At 35.7% G+C, this 14,877-nt stretch overlaps 5 protein-coding genes across 5 annotated transcripts in view; 3 read left to right on the top strand and 2 right to left on the bottom strand.

The window, feature by feature from the left end:
• Positions 1-1,089, bottom strand: LOC110411210 (VQ motif-containing protein 31-like). Its single transcript, XM_021421261.1, has one exon. It carries the CDS (start codon positions 885-887, stop codon positions 300-302), a length of 588 nt encoding a protein of 195 aa, XP_021276936.1. The 5' UTR covers positions 888-1,089; the 3' UTR covers positions 1-299.
• A 1,970-nt stretch (positions 1,090-3,059) lies between these two features.
• On the top strand, positions 3,060-5,059 carry LOC110410665 (DnaJ/Hsp40 cysteine-rich domain superfamily protein). The gene is made up of 3 exons (XM_021420485.2): positions 3,060-3,622; positions 4,459-4,608; positions 4,736-5,059. The coding sequence occupies exons 1-3, from the start codon at positions 3,380-3,382 to the stop codon at positions 4,811-4,813; spliced, it is 471 nt and encodes a 156-aa protein (XP_021276160.1). The 5' UTR covers positions 3,060-3,379; the 3' UTR covers positions 4,814-5,059.
• Positions 5,060-5,599: 540 nt separating this feature from the next.
• On the bottom strand, positions 5,600-7,436 carry LOC110410664 (spindle/kinetochore-associated protein). The gene is made up of 5 exons (XM_021420484.2): positions 7,288-7,436; positions 7,091-7,186; positions 6,844-6,969; positions 6,385-6,424; positions 5,600-5,854 (listed from the first exon to the last, which is right to left on the bottom strand). The coding sequence occupies exons 1-5, from the start codon at positions 7,426-7,428 to the stop codon at positions 5,781-5,783; spliced, it is 477 nt and encodes a 158-aa protein (XP_021276159.1). The 5' UTR covers positions 7,429-7,436; the 3' UTR covers positions 5,600-5,780.
• A 108-nt stretch (positions 7,437-7,544) lies between these two features.
• Positions 7,545-10,733, top strand: LOC110410663 (zinc finger (CCCH-type) family protein / D111/G-patch domain-containing protein). The gene is made up of 4 exons (XM_021420483.2): positions 7,545-7,818; positions 7,925-8,245; positions 8,975-9,035; positions 9,512-10,733. Exons 1-4 carry the CDS (start codon positions 7,693-7,695, stop codon positions 10,501-10,503), a joined length of 1,500 nt encoding a protein of 499 aa, XP_021276158.1. The 5' UTR covers positions 7,545-7,692; the 3' UTR covers positions 10,504-10,733.
• A 1,388-nt stretch (positions 10,734-12,121) lies between these two features.
• Positions 12,122-14,877, top strand: part of LOC110410600 (dynamin-related protein 3A-like) — an 11,292-nt gene continuing 8,536 nt past the window's right edge. The window contains exons 1-8 of the mRNA XM_021420374.2: positions 12,122-12,631; positions 12,749-13,031; positions 13,123-13,151; positions 13,271-13,372; positions 13,749-13,817; positions 13,915-13,974; positions 14,087-14,200; positions 14,662-14,710. Of these exons, the coding sequence (XP_021276049.1) occupies positions 12,248-12,631; positions 12,749-13,031; positions 13,123-13,151; positions 13,271-13,372; positions 13,749-13,817; positions 13,915-13,974; positions 14,087-14,200; positions 14,662-14,710 (1,090 nt within the window). The 5' untranslated portion in view covers positions 12,122-12,247. The remainder of the gene's footprint in view (positions 12,632-12,748; positions 13,032-13,122; positions 13,152-13,270; positions 13,373-13,748; positions 13,818-13,914; positions 13,975-14,086; positions 14,201-14,661; positions 14,711-14,877) is intronic.

The following is a 14,877-nucleotide window of genomic DNA, read 5'->3' as shown; positions in this document are numbered from 1 at the left end:
TAGCAACTGGAAAGAAATCATATATAAAATTTATAAATGCCAATCATTATCAGGCTGGCAAGGTTGCCATTACTGTCGGTCTCGTTTTGAGCTTCTCAGGGAAATTCATGGCATCTTAGGAGAAAATAGAAAGGAGAAGAGAAAGAGAAAAAAATAAAAGATAACCATGCGATGATACAAGAACAAGAACAGTACTTTTAACCCACAAATGATCTAATAATCCCCAAGATGAAGAAAAACGACGAAAAAATTTTTTTACCATCTTTTTTTGTTTGTTTTTTGTGAAGAACAACAGAACCCTAATCTCGTTTCTCCTGACTAGGTGAACTAAGTGGAAAAAGTGTCAAGAGCTCCGGTGGGTTGCTTCCTCTAGGGGTATTTAACGGTGATGGGTGCAAGAAAAAGCCCTTCCCGGCAATCGCCTTTTCCTCCTCAGAAACCACTGGAGATGATGGTGACAGGGTTCTGGGACTCGAGTAGAACAGTGATTCAGACCCCAGAGGAGTCACAGGACTGGGAACAGGAGACTCGACCCTGCGAGCTTGGCCTGGAGAAGAGCAGTGCTGATTCTGGCTGTTAGGTGAATTGCGTAGTGTGGTGAGACCAAGCTTGATCTCGAGCTTTCTCATGGTGTGTTGCCTGCGTTCTTGGAGCTTGAAAGGCGGTCGACGGCGTGGCCCTGTCGGGTCACCACCACCAACAGGTAAGGAAGGCTTCGAGCAGACCCTTCCAGGGATTGTAACAGGGAGTTTCTCCACGTCGCTGGCGACTCCCGTAAGCCTTTGGACCAGGTCTCTGAAGGTGTTTGCGTCTGCTTGAACAAAAGTCGTCGGCGTTGGCGCCGTCACAGGTGATGATGAAGCTATGGCGTTCAGGTGGTTTTCCATTTGAAGCAGTTGGCGAGAACAGGAACTAAAAGGGAACTGGCTTAAGACAACAAAGTAAATTTCTTGTTGATTGTTTTATATATAGAGAGGAAGAGACAGAGAATGTTTGATGGAATGTTTGTGTATGGGCATACGTATAGCTAAAACCCGGGCATGGCTTCCCCTTTCTTTCCACCAAGCAAATTTATTTTATGAAGAAAAATTGTAACCCAAATCTCAAAGTTATACTACTTTTAATTAGGATCTTGACAGCTACTTCAGATTATTGTTAATAAATATATCTGATATAATTAAAAGTTAAGAGTACTACATAGAATAATAATAATAATAATGTCTTGATTGCCAATCTCTTTCATACTTGGTGGTATTGTAATGCAGAACTATTTATGGGTTTAAATATATATATGTATATATCCCATTCATCACTGTATATCATTAGCAGGTCGTCAAATATTCTCACATGTCATTAATACACTGACAGTATATATCAAACATAAACTTAAAATTACTATGGTGAAATAAGAATATATGGAATGTTGCAAGGAAATCACAGACATATGATGATTGTTAAGAGTGTCTGAATACCTAGATGGATCTTGAATGATTTCTATTGTTTGCATTCTTTCTCTTTTAATGAAATTATTCCATATTATTTATAGGACAAAAAAAACCCATATTAAAATTTGGATTTCACTATCAAACTGATGATTACAAGGAGATTAAATGAACATATACGACAATGATTTGGAACAGTTGAAAGTTGCTTTGTTTTTGTTTTGTTAAAATTGGGTACGGAAGGGTAAGTGGTTGCTGTCAAGTTGGCTTAATTAGGTTAACACCTCTTGTCCCTTCCCTACATATTATCAGTAAAAACCCTATGCCCAACAACGATATCCTGTAATCCATTTGTTAAGGGCAGGGAGAATCTGGCTATCTTATCAGGAAGAAGCTTTGGAAGAATAGGAACAGGTACTGCTTGTTTGCCAGATAAAGAAGTTAAGAGAGGATTAGACCCCATAAAAACTGCAGCTTACCTGATGATCAGGTAGAGTGTATAGAGACAACTCTATACACATGATTTCTCCACTCACTAGTTTTTGATTTTTGGTTGGATTTGAATATGACTAACCAAAGGTAAGCATGATAAGTACCATTTGATCTAATAGAGGTAATCAAATTAAGCCAAAAGAATTTCATTAACATCTCAAGTATTATTATTATTATTATTATTATACTTTTTTACATTAATTCGGAGGTGAGTACGATTAAATCAATTACTTCGATTTGTTTCGATTATGAAGGTTTTGTTTTAATTAACCGAATTAATCGATTTAGAATTATTGCCATATAGGTAAAGATTGCTCATGTTTGTGTCATTTTTTTTTTTGTGGTAATATTATTAATTTTACAATGTTGTTAAAATTTTATAATTTGAGAAAATGAAACTAAAAAAGTTGGACTTCAATGACTTAAGGATTCATGAATTCAAAAATTTAAGCTAAATTGATACTTGAATTTGGACCGATTCGATTAATATTTTTAACCGAATTAATCAAATTACCTTATACAAATATTTCTCTTAGCAGATCCATTATGGCCTGGCGAGATGGGCAGCTTGGTGGGCTTCTCTTTGGGCCTAGGTTATACCTGATATTGTTTTTCGCTGCTCAAAAAGGCCCCAAGTAGCATTGATTCATCGTACCTCAAAAAAACAAATAAAATAAAACCAGACAGGTCTATTAATATATATAATAAATATATATTGTGGGAGGAGGTTGTTGGTATCTTTATTTTTAATATAAAAATAAAGTTTGAATATTCTCTTAAAATTTATAAATATGTTAAAAGAATTGAGTGTAAAAATTGTCATGGCACAAAGAAGAAAATGCCAATAAACTATTCAATTTAAAGAAAAGTCTATCAAAACAAGTCCTGTTTGAATCATGCTATATGTTTAGATTGAATTTGTTGTCTTCCTTTTCAGACATAGGAAAAAGGAAAATCATGCTTTCCTTTCTGTTTTGTTACAAATTTTAGGTTAGTAAAAGATGCCATGAGTTCATAAAGAAAAGATTTTATTTTATTTATAGTAAACATATTTTTTAAATTAAAAGCAGTGAATTTGTTATAAATAGTATTAAAATTTATTTAATTTTTTATTAATGTGAAAATCAGTGACATTTTGAACCAACCAACGGTTGCAAAAATCAAGTTTTGATTTTTCTTCTTGGTTTATGCCTGCACGGTCCAAACAAGACGTGGGGCCCTTGCTTCCTCCATTGATATAGTTAGCCAACAGCTCGTAGCTCGCAGATTCTCTTTGCATTCTTCCTTTCTTTCTCTTTGAAAACGAGGGGAACTTTCGTTGGGTTTGCGCCACAAGAAAGAAAACCCATCCCCAGAAACCCAAATTCCCCACCTTTTCCTTTCTCTTTTATAAACAAAAAGCTAACGTCTTTGCAGAAGAAAATAGTAGTAACAGAGGGGTGGAAATGAAGAGTTGTGCGAGTTGTTACAGACCGGTGATCGTGGGCAAGTCGATTGACAAGAAAGACGTGAGCTTTGCATCAACAAATAGAGTGGCGTTCGGTGATGGGGTTGTACCCCAAGGTTCAACGACGACTGCAAGGTCCAAAGGTTTAAGGGGTTTGTCTGTGAGTGCTTCTGCTGTTGATTCTTATGAGAGCTCTTCTGATTTCGTTAAGCGTATGGAAAAAGCTTGGGTCATCTCTCAGGTACAATTTTCATTTAATGTTATTGTTTGTGACCTGGAATTTCAAATCTTATTAGTTTTGGGTGCCCCAATTCAATTCTATCAATGATTCAGCTCCCATGATGGTAGAATTTCAAATTTGTTGCAAATTTGTGCATTAAAACGCATTTCTCGAACTAAAAGGGATTCAATTGGATTGGATTTATGTAGAATGGTTTATTTATTTATTTTTTAATTTTGCAATACGTGATATTGGGTGGTTGATGTTGAATGCAACTTAGATATTTAAATCCTGGAGAATTTCGGTATGTAAATTGGAAACGAATTTATCTATATCAATGGCTTTTCTTATTGAATTAAGTCTCTGGTTGAGTAAATTGGGGAGTGGATATATTTCTTTACTAATTTTGTATATATTTAAGTACTTGGTTGTATCATTTCCCTGGTAATTGCCAACTCCATTGTAGTTTCATTCATTCCAGGTTTGATACTTCATTCGGTTGATGTGAAAAATTATATAACATAGCATATAAATGTATGGCAAGAATGTTCAATCTGCCATTGCTCCATTCAGTTTCCGCTGTTTCTAGTGTCATTCCATAGAGAAATGCTCTAGGAAAGAGGTTCTAAGATAATATTGATGCCATTGAAATGCATCTGAGATGGGATTTTGAGATTACATCCTGCTTTAGCCGGGGGGAAAAATGGATAGTTGTTCATGCTCAACCAAAGGGACTGTATTCCTTTCTTGTAAGACACTTTTGGGAACTTGTTGAGTCCTTGAGCTAATTAAAGGCTAAAAGCCGAACTTTCTACACTTTTTGGGTCCTAATCTTTTCGTCCTTCATGAATTTACAGCAACCAAGGCCAGTTGCTTGTTCTTCATGCAACGCCAAGGGCCACGTTGAATGCAAGTGGTGTGGGGGTACAGGCTTCTTTATCCTTGGGGATAATATGCTCTGCCAAGTTCCTTCTAGAAATACCAGTTGTGTAATTTGTGCTGGGAAGGTACATATTAAAACTATAGGCATCTCAATATCACATACATATGCGTATCCTTTAGCAAGCTAGAGCGCTTGCTGTACAGCCAACCACCCAACTTGCTTAAGCATTCTTCCTTTCATGGTTATTGTAGGGATCAAAGTGCTGCTCTGACTGCAAAGGAACTGGATTTCGTGCCAAGTGGTTGGGTGAACCTCCAATTTCCAAATAGTGGATAGTTTCTCAGTTGTTGCCTGTTGCCAAGTTAAAATGTTGAACACTGCAAAACCACCATAAAATTTATTTGCTATGTCCAGTATGAATACAGCATAGCTTCTTTGACTCCAAAATATAAATCACACCATGTATTTTTTTTGTTCATGTACTTGTACAACCTTGTCTCCTTACAAAAGAGAGAAAGAAACAACAGTTGTTACTTATTGATTGAAATTGTCAGAATGTAGAATAATTCATTGTTTATCTAGAAGAAAGTCTTACTTTTTTATACATAGCGAGGTGAAATCACTTTTCAAAATTGTGCAGTGGTGAATTATGCAGAGCACTAAAGTACAATTTCTTCAAATTAGACTGATCAATGCCTGAAATGGTCTTGCAAATTGGAATTGCTATTTTCTTTTACATGCAGAATATCCTTGCTATGTACAAATATGTACTTCTCTTGTAATTAACTTATGGGAAGGCAAATGCCTTGCTCATTCTGTATGTTTGTTTTCTTTACTGTACAAAAACAGAGATTTTTTTATTTTTGTAAGAAATGGGAACCCTGCCCATGCTTTGTGTTCATGAATTAGCTTGCATAAACCATTCTTACTTCCCAAATAGTGCAATCTTGCTTTCTGTTAAGGAAGGAATCTATTTTTGGAAAATGAGAATTTTATTTGCATATTTAAACAAAAAGGAAATTTGAAGAGCATGGTTCCAATAGCAAGACCTAAGAAGAGAATGATTGCGATATTGGAGAAGAAGAATGATCTAATTCTGAAAAAATTAGAGCCAATGAAAGAATATGACACATTCACATTACAAAAACATGAATATACAAGACTTAATGTTAGTTCACAGGTGAATCAAGTCAGTAAACAACACCTAATAAGCACAAAGTTCTCGGTAAAACCAGAATGTTCAACTTATTGTGGATTTCTTTACTCATCATCCCTGGAGTCCCTGGTGAAAGTTGTTCAGTTGCTTTGAACAATAGCTGAGAACAGTAATTTGTTAACATCCTCGGACTTTGACTCTTGTGTCTCGTCTCCTACATCAGTGTTACAAAATTGTCAAGAAAGGAAAACATTAATGCAAACCAATACCTTCAGACAAGATTGTATCTCAAAATTATTCCCACATAGGGTTGGGTTTAGGAACCTTAACCGTAATACCCTCACTCCTAAGGTAACAGGAAAGAGAACTTTGGCCTTCTGTCCCTCTCTGAAACTACTGTAATAAGTACTCAAAGAAGCTCAAGGAACTCCATCAATAATATCCCCTTAAGACCCAACATTTTATAGATTTCATGGTGAATTAGCTCCCCGAAAGAGACAATAGAATACGCTAGTAAGTACGGGCAAAATGTCAATCTGTACCATCTGAATGTCAAATTTTATATGGAACAAAAATGAAGTCCTAATTCCCAACGTCTTTTTCTGGGTGTCCACTTAGAGCAACTTCAGGCTACCAACATAGTGACCCAATCATGAATGCTCGCCTTTCCAAATCTGAAATGCTACATCCCCACCATAATCTCTTTTTTTCTAATGAAAATATTGAGCAAAGCAACAAATGTACCTATTCTTGATCGAACTTGAACTGTCCACTCCTCAATGATCTGCATGAGGCGAAACATCAAAGTGGTGAGAAAACTTTCTTCTAAATCAGTTATGTGTGAGTCTATGTGAAATGCCAGAAAGAAAGTGCATAACATTATGACAAAATTAAGTTTCTGTAGGCTTTATCAAGACAACGTGAACTACCCACGAAACGTCTTAGCATGGGTGTTATCTTAAGCAGAGCTCGCCATTGATTTGATCTTGGTTGCTTGCTGGCAAGTGGTGCACCACTTTAAACACCACTTGGAAAATAGGCAACCTTAACATGTGGTGCATTAAACATTAGCAGTATTGAACAATATCATCACCAGTAACCATCATGCTTTCCCATATCACAACCACATGCTTCCACTGATTACAACAGGAACAATGTCTAAACAGACGCAGCTTGGAATTGAGGAAATGAAAGGAGGGAAACCTGGTTGAAGTTGGCAAATGCTGGATCATCAGAATCACTGGTGATGGGAATGCCCATTGGTGCTTGCATATGCTGGAGTAAATATCTGTTCCCAACAAGTGTTGTCCTAGCCTTATCAATCAAATCCTGAAAAATGAAATGAATAAACCAAGGGTCAACTCCATATACCAATATGTCTCTCAACTTCAAAAAATTTAAACTTTAAATACAAAACCCTTCTGAAAATTCTCTAGATTTAAAGAAAAACCTGTTTGGCCGATAAAAGCTCACGGCACTGCTCTGTCAAGCTCGATAATTCTTCCTGTATCTTCTTTATTCTTGACACCAACTTCATAGGATTCGCCTGCAATCAGCACTCCATGAGTACCTCAATTGAGTTGAAAAAACTTTTCCCATAATGCAAATTTAGAAATCTAAAATGGGAATTTTAGAATTTTGGCTTACATTATCAGGATAAATTTGTTGAAACTCCTTCTCGAGCCTGTAATGAACCACGAGCAGATCATGGTTTGCTTTGCTGAACAAATTCACCAAATTATCCGCCGCTTGATGATGGCTTTGTTCCTGATGATTCCGATGACCCATCCTTCCTCTCTCTTCCGCAATCACACCCCAACTAGGGTTTTCTTCTTTTGAATTTCAGAAATTTGCCGCCTGCTAATAAAGCTAGGGCATCTTTATTTTTATATTCACGCGCCTCTTCAGAGCGTGGAATTTTTAGGCTTCTTTCTTTCCCATAATTTCACTTCACCACCTGTTTTTTAACATATTTGCGGATATCGACCTCAAAGACTCTTCTTTTTCTTGTCGCTTGATTGATCGAATTCCGACGCTGGAGAAAGAACAAAAATGGCGGACGAGGAAGAGACAGTTCTAGAGAACCAGCTAGAGCTTCAGTTGAAAGAGCAAAGAGACTCACTTTCTGCCTTAAACGATGCTCTCGCTTCTGACCCCTCCGATCCCGAGCTTCTCGCCGTATTCATCTCCTTCCATCCCTGTGTTCTCCTCTCATGTATCTTCGATTCTCGCGATATATAATTTGTATTTTCTTTTGAATTCGTTTGTTTTTTGATTGGTTTAGGTTCACGAGGAGCTTGTTGTGGCAATCAAAGAGGCGGAGGAGGGGCTTCTGAATCTCAAGCGTGCACGTTTACTTCGAGAAGCTGATTCAGCGTTTAATGTTTCAAAGCAAGCCGTCGAAGAGGTTAAGGTGGAGGCTCTTGAGCCGAGTGATGTAGAAGTGGAACCACTGGAGGAGGAGGAGGAACAAAATTACAGGGCCGGGTCGAAATGCCGATTTCGTTACAATGACGGGCGGTGGTATGACGGTCAAGTTATTGCATTGAACGGTTCTGATTCTGCAAAGATTTCTTTCCTCACACCCACTTCAGAAAATATGTTGGTATGTACATGCTTGAGTTCCTATCTGGTACCTTGTCTTTTGGCTGTAGGAAAGTTAATACATGGAATTGAAAATGTAAAATCTTCCATTGTAATGCTTTTGAAAACTTGAGAAAGTTATGAACTTTTCTGAAAAGGGAAACATAAAATGATGCAATAAGGTTGTGAGGGTTGGAATTTGTTATTCCATCCTGGGCATTGGAGTTCCCTTGGTGAAGCAAGCGTTTCAGTAGAAAAGTGCTGAAGAGAAATTTAATGGTATTAAAAAACTTTTAGAATGAGTTTTCCTTCTTTGTTGATCGATTGGTTTGAATTTCATAATGTGGCCTTGGGAATACAGTAAAGTACAAGTCCTCTCGTGCAACCATGAAAAGTTAAAAGGAAAAACTTCTACTTGGTTTTTCATGTCACGCACTTGCAAATATAGGATATCTTTTAGTCTAGCTGATATAGCTGATAAGCAATAACTGCATACACGTATTATTTGAGTGAGGTAGTCGGTGATGGCTGTCTTGTGATTTCTATGGGAGTTTTTCTACTCTCTCATGTTGCTTTTTTGTTGCAGTTGTCTGTAAATTGGAGGTAATTTGTGAAGGAATGAAGAACTGTGCTCTTTTGCTAACTAAGCAACGTTTACCTTTCCAGTGCTGAAAATGATGCTAATATATCTTATAAAGTAAAATCCACTTGTTTTTTGTCCAGTTACTAATACTAGACCACCCGAGTGCAGATATGCAAGTTCTTTCTGCAACAACGGTGTCGATTTGGTGCTAATTGCCGCTTATCGCATGGTATGTTGCAGTCTTCTGTTGTGTGGACAATATCCACCTTATATTATGGAAAGCATCATAAAGACAAAAAGAATTGTTGTTTTACATAAACCCTGTTCATTCTTGATGGAGAGCTAAGACTTCTGTTCTGTATGAAGGACATGTAAAATGACAGATAATCCTAGATGTACATTCGACTCTTTCAATTCAGCCATAGGCTTTTTGTGTCTGGCTCTTATTTGAGGATAAGAATTAAACGACAGATCAGTGCTGCTATGGTGTATGCTCCAAAGGCTATGTTTAGTATATTATAACTCCAGTACGTTTTAAAATTAGTTTTAGCATGGAGCCATGGACTATTTGCCCTAGCCTTTTACATGGTATTTTCACCCTCATTTCTTATTAGAGCATCTGGGACACCAGCTTCATTTTTTCACTTTTTCTTTTCTTGCAGTTGCTTCTAATACTTCAGAGTTAACATATTTATACTTTCACAGGAGTTGATGTCCCATTATCTTTGCTTAGGAAGTATGCCCCAACCATGTGGGAGCTGTCGATGGTTGGGTCAAGTATTTGGGCAGTCTCTGATAGTAAAGTTGGCATCTGGAGGGAAGCTGAACTTGAATCATGGAATGATCAACTCAGAATGGGGAAGGTTGTTTTCCGGGATAATGGAAGCTCTGCAGAGCTTGGGATAGAAGCTCTGACGTTGTCTGAGTTTGCACAAATGACTGATGAAGAAGAAAGTGAACTAAGCTCTGAAGAATCTGATTCTAGTGACTATGACGAGGAGAGCGCGGGGGGTTTAGGTTTTCTTGAAAGCACTGCTCTACAGAGAGGTATCCAGACAGAAACTGCCGTCTTTGCTAAGTGGGAAAATCATACCAGGGGTGTAGCTTCGAAGATGATGGCCAATATGGGTTATCGTGAGGGGATGGGTTTAGGTGCATCTGGCCAGGGAATGTTGGACCCAATCTCTGTTAAAGTCCTTCCTGCTAAGCTATCTCTTGATCATGCACTGGAGTCTCGTGAAAGTGATGAGAGTAAAGAGAAAAGAGGGAAGAAAAGAAGCAGGGGTGGCAAGAGAAAGCGTGAGAAGAAGTTTGCCGAAGCAGCTCGAGCTGCAAAAGATGAAGAGGAATCGAGACCAGATGTTTTTAGTCTCATCAATAACCAACTTGCAATGCATAACGACGTGGTAAATGCTGCGTCAACAAAGAAGCAGCAAAATAAAACCTCCAGAGAGGAGAAGAAAGTAGATAGGAAGGCATTGGTTGCTTACGATGATGAGGTGAGGGAACTAAGGTTGCGCATTGCGAAGCTTGAGGAAATGGTGAGCAGGAACAGAAAGGAAAAAGCTGTTTACGAGGCTGCCGTGAGGAAGTTAAATGAGACTCGCAACGCACTTGCAGAGGCTGAAATAGTTCATGCATCCGCGTCAAATGCAGTTGTTAGCAAAGAAAAAGAGAAGAAGTGGCTGAAGTTTTGATTCGTAATATCCTTACATTGTTATGTACTTACAACTATCCATGGTTTGGTGATAGATTTTACAAAAAAAAAAAAAAACCTTTGTTTCTCCTTTCCAGTTTGCATGAATCATTTGTGTAGTATTAGGAGATTAGGGTACCAGTTCCTCCATAGAATAATCTTCTTTTAACAAAAAAAAATAAATAAATTCTTGTATATAGATGCTCTTCCAGTCTTCAAGTGATATGTAATATATATATATATATATATATATATATATTTGAATAAAAATATATTTTTTCTAAAATATAAAAAGTTGTATCAAAACTCATAAAAACTAACTAATTAATTATATTTTTTAAAAATATATTTTTTGAAGAGTAAAGTGATTATTTAATTATTTAAATTTTAAAAAATAATAAAAAATAAAAATATAACTACTTCTATTACATACTTAAAAAGAAAGCTAAGAAGAATTTTCTCATTTATCCACTTGTTAACTATATTACTATGCATGTTTTGAATCTCCCAACCCATGAGTCAGAGAAACTTTACAAGAGAGTTAGTCGTCATGTTTGTTCATGAGTCAAATTAAAAAATCTTTTGCTCATTAGTCAGTCAAGATACATTTTTAAATTAAAAGTTTTAGACGTTTGTTAATCATGTCTAGACTTTAACAAAAGGGTTGGAAATTTCTGGTTTTGCTCAAAGTATAGCAAATTCTATTAAATGTAAGCTTTCGATTATCAATAAAAAAATATCATAATTGCCAGATAATTATGTGAGAAAATTCATGCAATGAAAATTATTTTTGGAAATGATAGAATTTAAAATTGATAAGTTTATCACACTGTCTATTAATACTTAAAAAAATTATAAAATATAAAAGTTTTTTGATAAATGATAAAAATAATAATTAATGGAATAAAGTTAATAATGACCTACCAAAATTATTGGGGGATCTTAAAATAATTTTCAGGAAGTGGGTTAATTCTAATAATTATAAAAGCGTAAGATAAAAAAGTAATAATTAAAATTAAAGATAATTTAGATAATTTCATCATTAAAATTAAAATTTTTTTAATAAATGTAATTAATATTCGTTTTAGTTTAGCTTTCAAAAGGTATTCATTTTATTTTAATAAATTTATTATATAAATTATGTAGTTTATCAATAATTACTTTTAATATATTACATTTTCTCAATATGAATTTTATTTCGCTATTAGGATCATGTAATTAATAAAATATTATTACGTCAACATTAGCCTATATTAAAACATAAAAAATCAAATGTGTTTAAAAAAATTTATTTAAATAAAAATTTTTATTTAGTAAGACATGAGAAGATATTTAAAAAATATTAATTTTTTAAAATCATTACTTTTAATTTATTATTATTGTAATATTTTTAAATTTAAAATTATTTATTATTATTATTATTATTCATAATATTATTGAATTTAACATTGTTGTTAATAAAAACTTTAACAGGCACCACTCTAGTTGTTTTTAATTTAAAGCAATTTTAATGTTTTGATGAATTTAAAAATAAATTATAAAAAATATTTTTTATACATTTAGCAATAATTATAAATACAAAAATAATTTTAAGCCTTCCTCTCCAAGTAATTTCTCCTTCTGCTGTTAATTAGTACTCATTTGTATTCATTTCTTTGTTGGGTTCTTCTTCTCCAAGACTCTGAATCTTTCTTTCACTCTCCCAAAAGGTCTTCCACTTTTTGTTGTTTTCTTTTTCCTTTTGAATGGGCGAAGCAGTAGTGACCCCAAACAACGATATGCCAACTCTTCCAAGAACTCCGCCGCCAACGATCGGTTCGTCGTTGATTCCGGTGATCAACAAGCTTCAAGACATTCTTGCTTCTTCTGGTGCCGAACTGTCTGATATTTCGGTACCGCAGGTGGCGGTGGTTGGCAGCCAGAGCAGCGGTAAATCGAGCGTGCTCGAGGCGCTAGTTGGCCGTGATTTTCTGCCTCGGGGCTGCAATATTTGTACTCGAAGACCACTGGTTTTGATGTTAGAGAACCATCCTCCAAATTCAGGTGACGAGAGCAGTGAATGGGGTGAGTTTCGCCACTTACCCGGCAGCCGCTTTTATGATTTCTCCAAAATTCGTCGAGAAATCCAGGTTCCGTTTACTTTTATCTTTCAAGTTCTGTGGATTATTCTTGAGTTGATATATAGATAATTTTTATTGAAATTTCACTATATTGTCAAATAAGGAAATGGTTACTGTCTTGTGTAGGCTGAGACGGAAAGAGAAGCTGGTAGTAACCAAGGGGTTTCAGAAAGTCATATTCGATTAAAGATTTGCTCCCCGAATGTCCTTAACATGACACTTATTGACTTACCTGGCATTACCAAGGTTCCTGTGGGAGATCAACCTAGTGATATAGAAGCAAGAATTAGAAATATGATTATGGCATACATCACCAATGAAAATTGTATCATATTGGCTGTTAGTCCGGCAAATTCTGATTTAGCTACATCTGATGCGCTACAGATAGCTAAATTAGCTGATCCAACTGGTAAGTTGCGACATCTGTGGTTTTACGTTTGTGTATGTATGAGTTCTTTGCTTTGATACCTATTGCAATGGACTGACATATACGTTTTCAGGTTCTCGGACAGTTGGTGTAATCACCAAGGTTTGTGTTATTCCTCTTTTACAAGGAAAATTTAATGAGTGATTTAATCTTTCTCATCCCTTGTTATTGTTGTCATCCTCACTGAATGACTATGTATTTGTTGCAATCTTTCTGTGCAGCTTGATATAATGGACAGGGGTACCAACGCCTGTAACTTTTTGCTTGGTAGAGTGGTTCCACTTAAACTTGGTTATGTTGGTGTTGTAAATCGCTGCCAGGAGGTATTTGTTATTAAAGGCTGCAGTTGGCAGCTTCAGAATGGTTTATCTGCAATTCTGCTATGTCATTGGATAACTATACTATGTGTGTGTATGTGTGCCCATGTGTTTGTTTCTGTTTCATAGTACTTTTTGTGGATTCTTTCCTTTATATTTACTTTAGAATTAGCTACTTGGCAGCAACCAGTTTTTGGTGATTAGGACTAACAATATACTTCCAAAATGAGTATGACCTAGGTAAGGATGTTGATATATGGCAATGCAAGGGAAGACGGAGTGCTTTTAAATTAATTATTATCACTGTTTTTTTTGGGTTTCCTATACAGATTCATTGAATAAGTGAGGTGAAGGTGATATTTGTTTTTGTTGTCTGTTACAGGATATTAATAAAAACCGTAGCATTCGAGAAGCACTTGCATATGAGGAACGCTTCTTCCATGATCATCCTGTATTTTTCATCTCTCAAATAGAATTTTGACTTCAAGGTCACCTACATCGCAGATAATCTAAACATTTTGCTCTTGCTTGAAACATATGTGTTGAAGGTGTATAATGGTGTTTCTGATCGTTGTGGCATTCCTCAATTGGCGAACAGGCTGAATCAGGTTGGTTTATGACTGCATTCATTGACCCCTAATTCTTTTGACAATCATATATTTTAGTTTTATTTTGCACTTCTTATATTTGTCTCTATGTGATGAATTTGTCTCTTTCCAGATCCTAGAGCAGCATATCAGAAGGGATCTCCCACATTTGAAGGCTGAGCTAAACTCTCATATGCGTGCAGTTATGAAAGAGCTGCAGATGTATGGAAAAGTTGTAGAATCAAAGGTACGTTGTCATTGTGTTGCAATCTCTTCTATTCGACAATGTTAAGTGGTGCTATCTTAGATTGTTTGAGGATGGTGTAGTGGCTTTATTTTCTGGTTGACCTCTCCATGTATTACCGTTTGATTTTAGGCTGGATGCTTAATAGACTGTAAAATGTATTCAAGAAGTTGCATAAGGCCTAAGTTATCACTGGGGAGTTAAACATTATCACATTTCTTGTTTTCCTTGTATGACAGTAAACTAATATTTTATTGGTGCTGATTGTTGAGGTCTAAGCAATAGTCCTTACTATTTGGTGATGGCTGCTTCTTGTTTTGAATATTCTTAACCATATACCCTCATATTCATGAATTTGCTATAGTAAATCTGAGCATGTTTCTTAGACAAATTGGATTTTTTTTCTTGGGATTGTTAGCTTCATTAAAATTATTCTTTCTAATTATTCTCATATCCATATCCAGTCAGAACAAGGAGCAATTTTATTGGACATTCTTAGAAGATACTGTGATGGTGAGGTTTTGATTTTCCTTATTATAAGTTCTATTTTTGGCGTATCATATATGTGTGTATTCTATTCCATTCTTGATTCAACTTTTTAGTCTAAAATATAGGACTTTTGTAATTGATTCATGGAATTGGAAGTGGTCACTTCTTCTTTTGGTAAAGAATGGGGAGGG

The sequence above is a fragment of the Theobroma umbraticum genome, unplaced genomic scaffold (genome assembly GCF_002168275.2).
Source record: "Theobroma umbraticum cultivar Fairchild unplaced genomic scaffold, ASM216827v3 scaffold_56.0, whole genome shotgun sequence".
Lineage (NCBI taxonomy): Eukaryota > Viridiplantae > Streptophyta > Magnoliopsida > Malvales > Malvaceae > Theobroma > Theobroma umbraticum.
This window is presented reverse-complemented; position numbering and strand designations above follow the sequence as displayed.

Coding starts and splice junctions, on each gene's coding strand:
- LOC110411210 (XM_021421261.1), bottom strand. CDS start 887: ATGGAAAACCACCTGAACGCCATAGCTTCATCATCACCTGTGACGGCG.
- LOC110410665 (XM_021420485.2), top strand. CDS start 3,380: ATGAAGAGTTGTGCGAGTTGTTACAGACCGGTGATCGTGGGCAAGTCG. Junction 3,623..4,458: donor AAGCTTGGGTCATCTCTCAG/GTACAATTTTCA, acceptor ATGAATTTACAG/CAACCAAGGCCAGTTGCTTG. Junction 4,609..4,735: donor GTGTAATTTGTGCTGGGAAG/GTACATATTAAA, acceptor TGGTTATTGTAG/GGATCAAAGTGCTGCTCTGA.
- LOC110410664 (XM_021420484.2), bottom strand. CDS start 7,428: ATGGGTCATCGGAATCATCAGGAACAAAGCCATCATCAAGCGGCGGAT. Junction 7,187..7,287: donor AACAAATTTATCCTGATAAT/GTAAGCCAAAAT, acceptor TGCTGATTGCAG/GCGAATCCTATGAAGTTGGT. Junction 5,855..6,384: donor TCAAGTTCGATCAAGAATAG/GTACATTTGTTG, acceptor ACACTGATGTAG/GAGACGAGACACAAGAGTCA.
- LOC110410663 (XM_021420483.2), top strand. CDS start 7,693: ATGGCGGACGAGGAAGAGACAGTTCTAGAGAACCAGCTAGAGCTTCAG. Junction 7,819..7,924: donor CCGATCCCGAGCTTCTCGCC/GTATTCATCTCC, acceptor TGATTGGTTTAG/GTTCACGAGGAGCTTGTTGT. Junction 8,246..8,974: donor CCACTTCAGAAAATATGTTG/GTATGTACATGC, acceptor ACCCGAGTGCAG/ATATGCAAGTTCTTTCTGCA.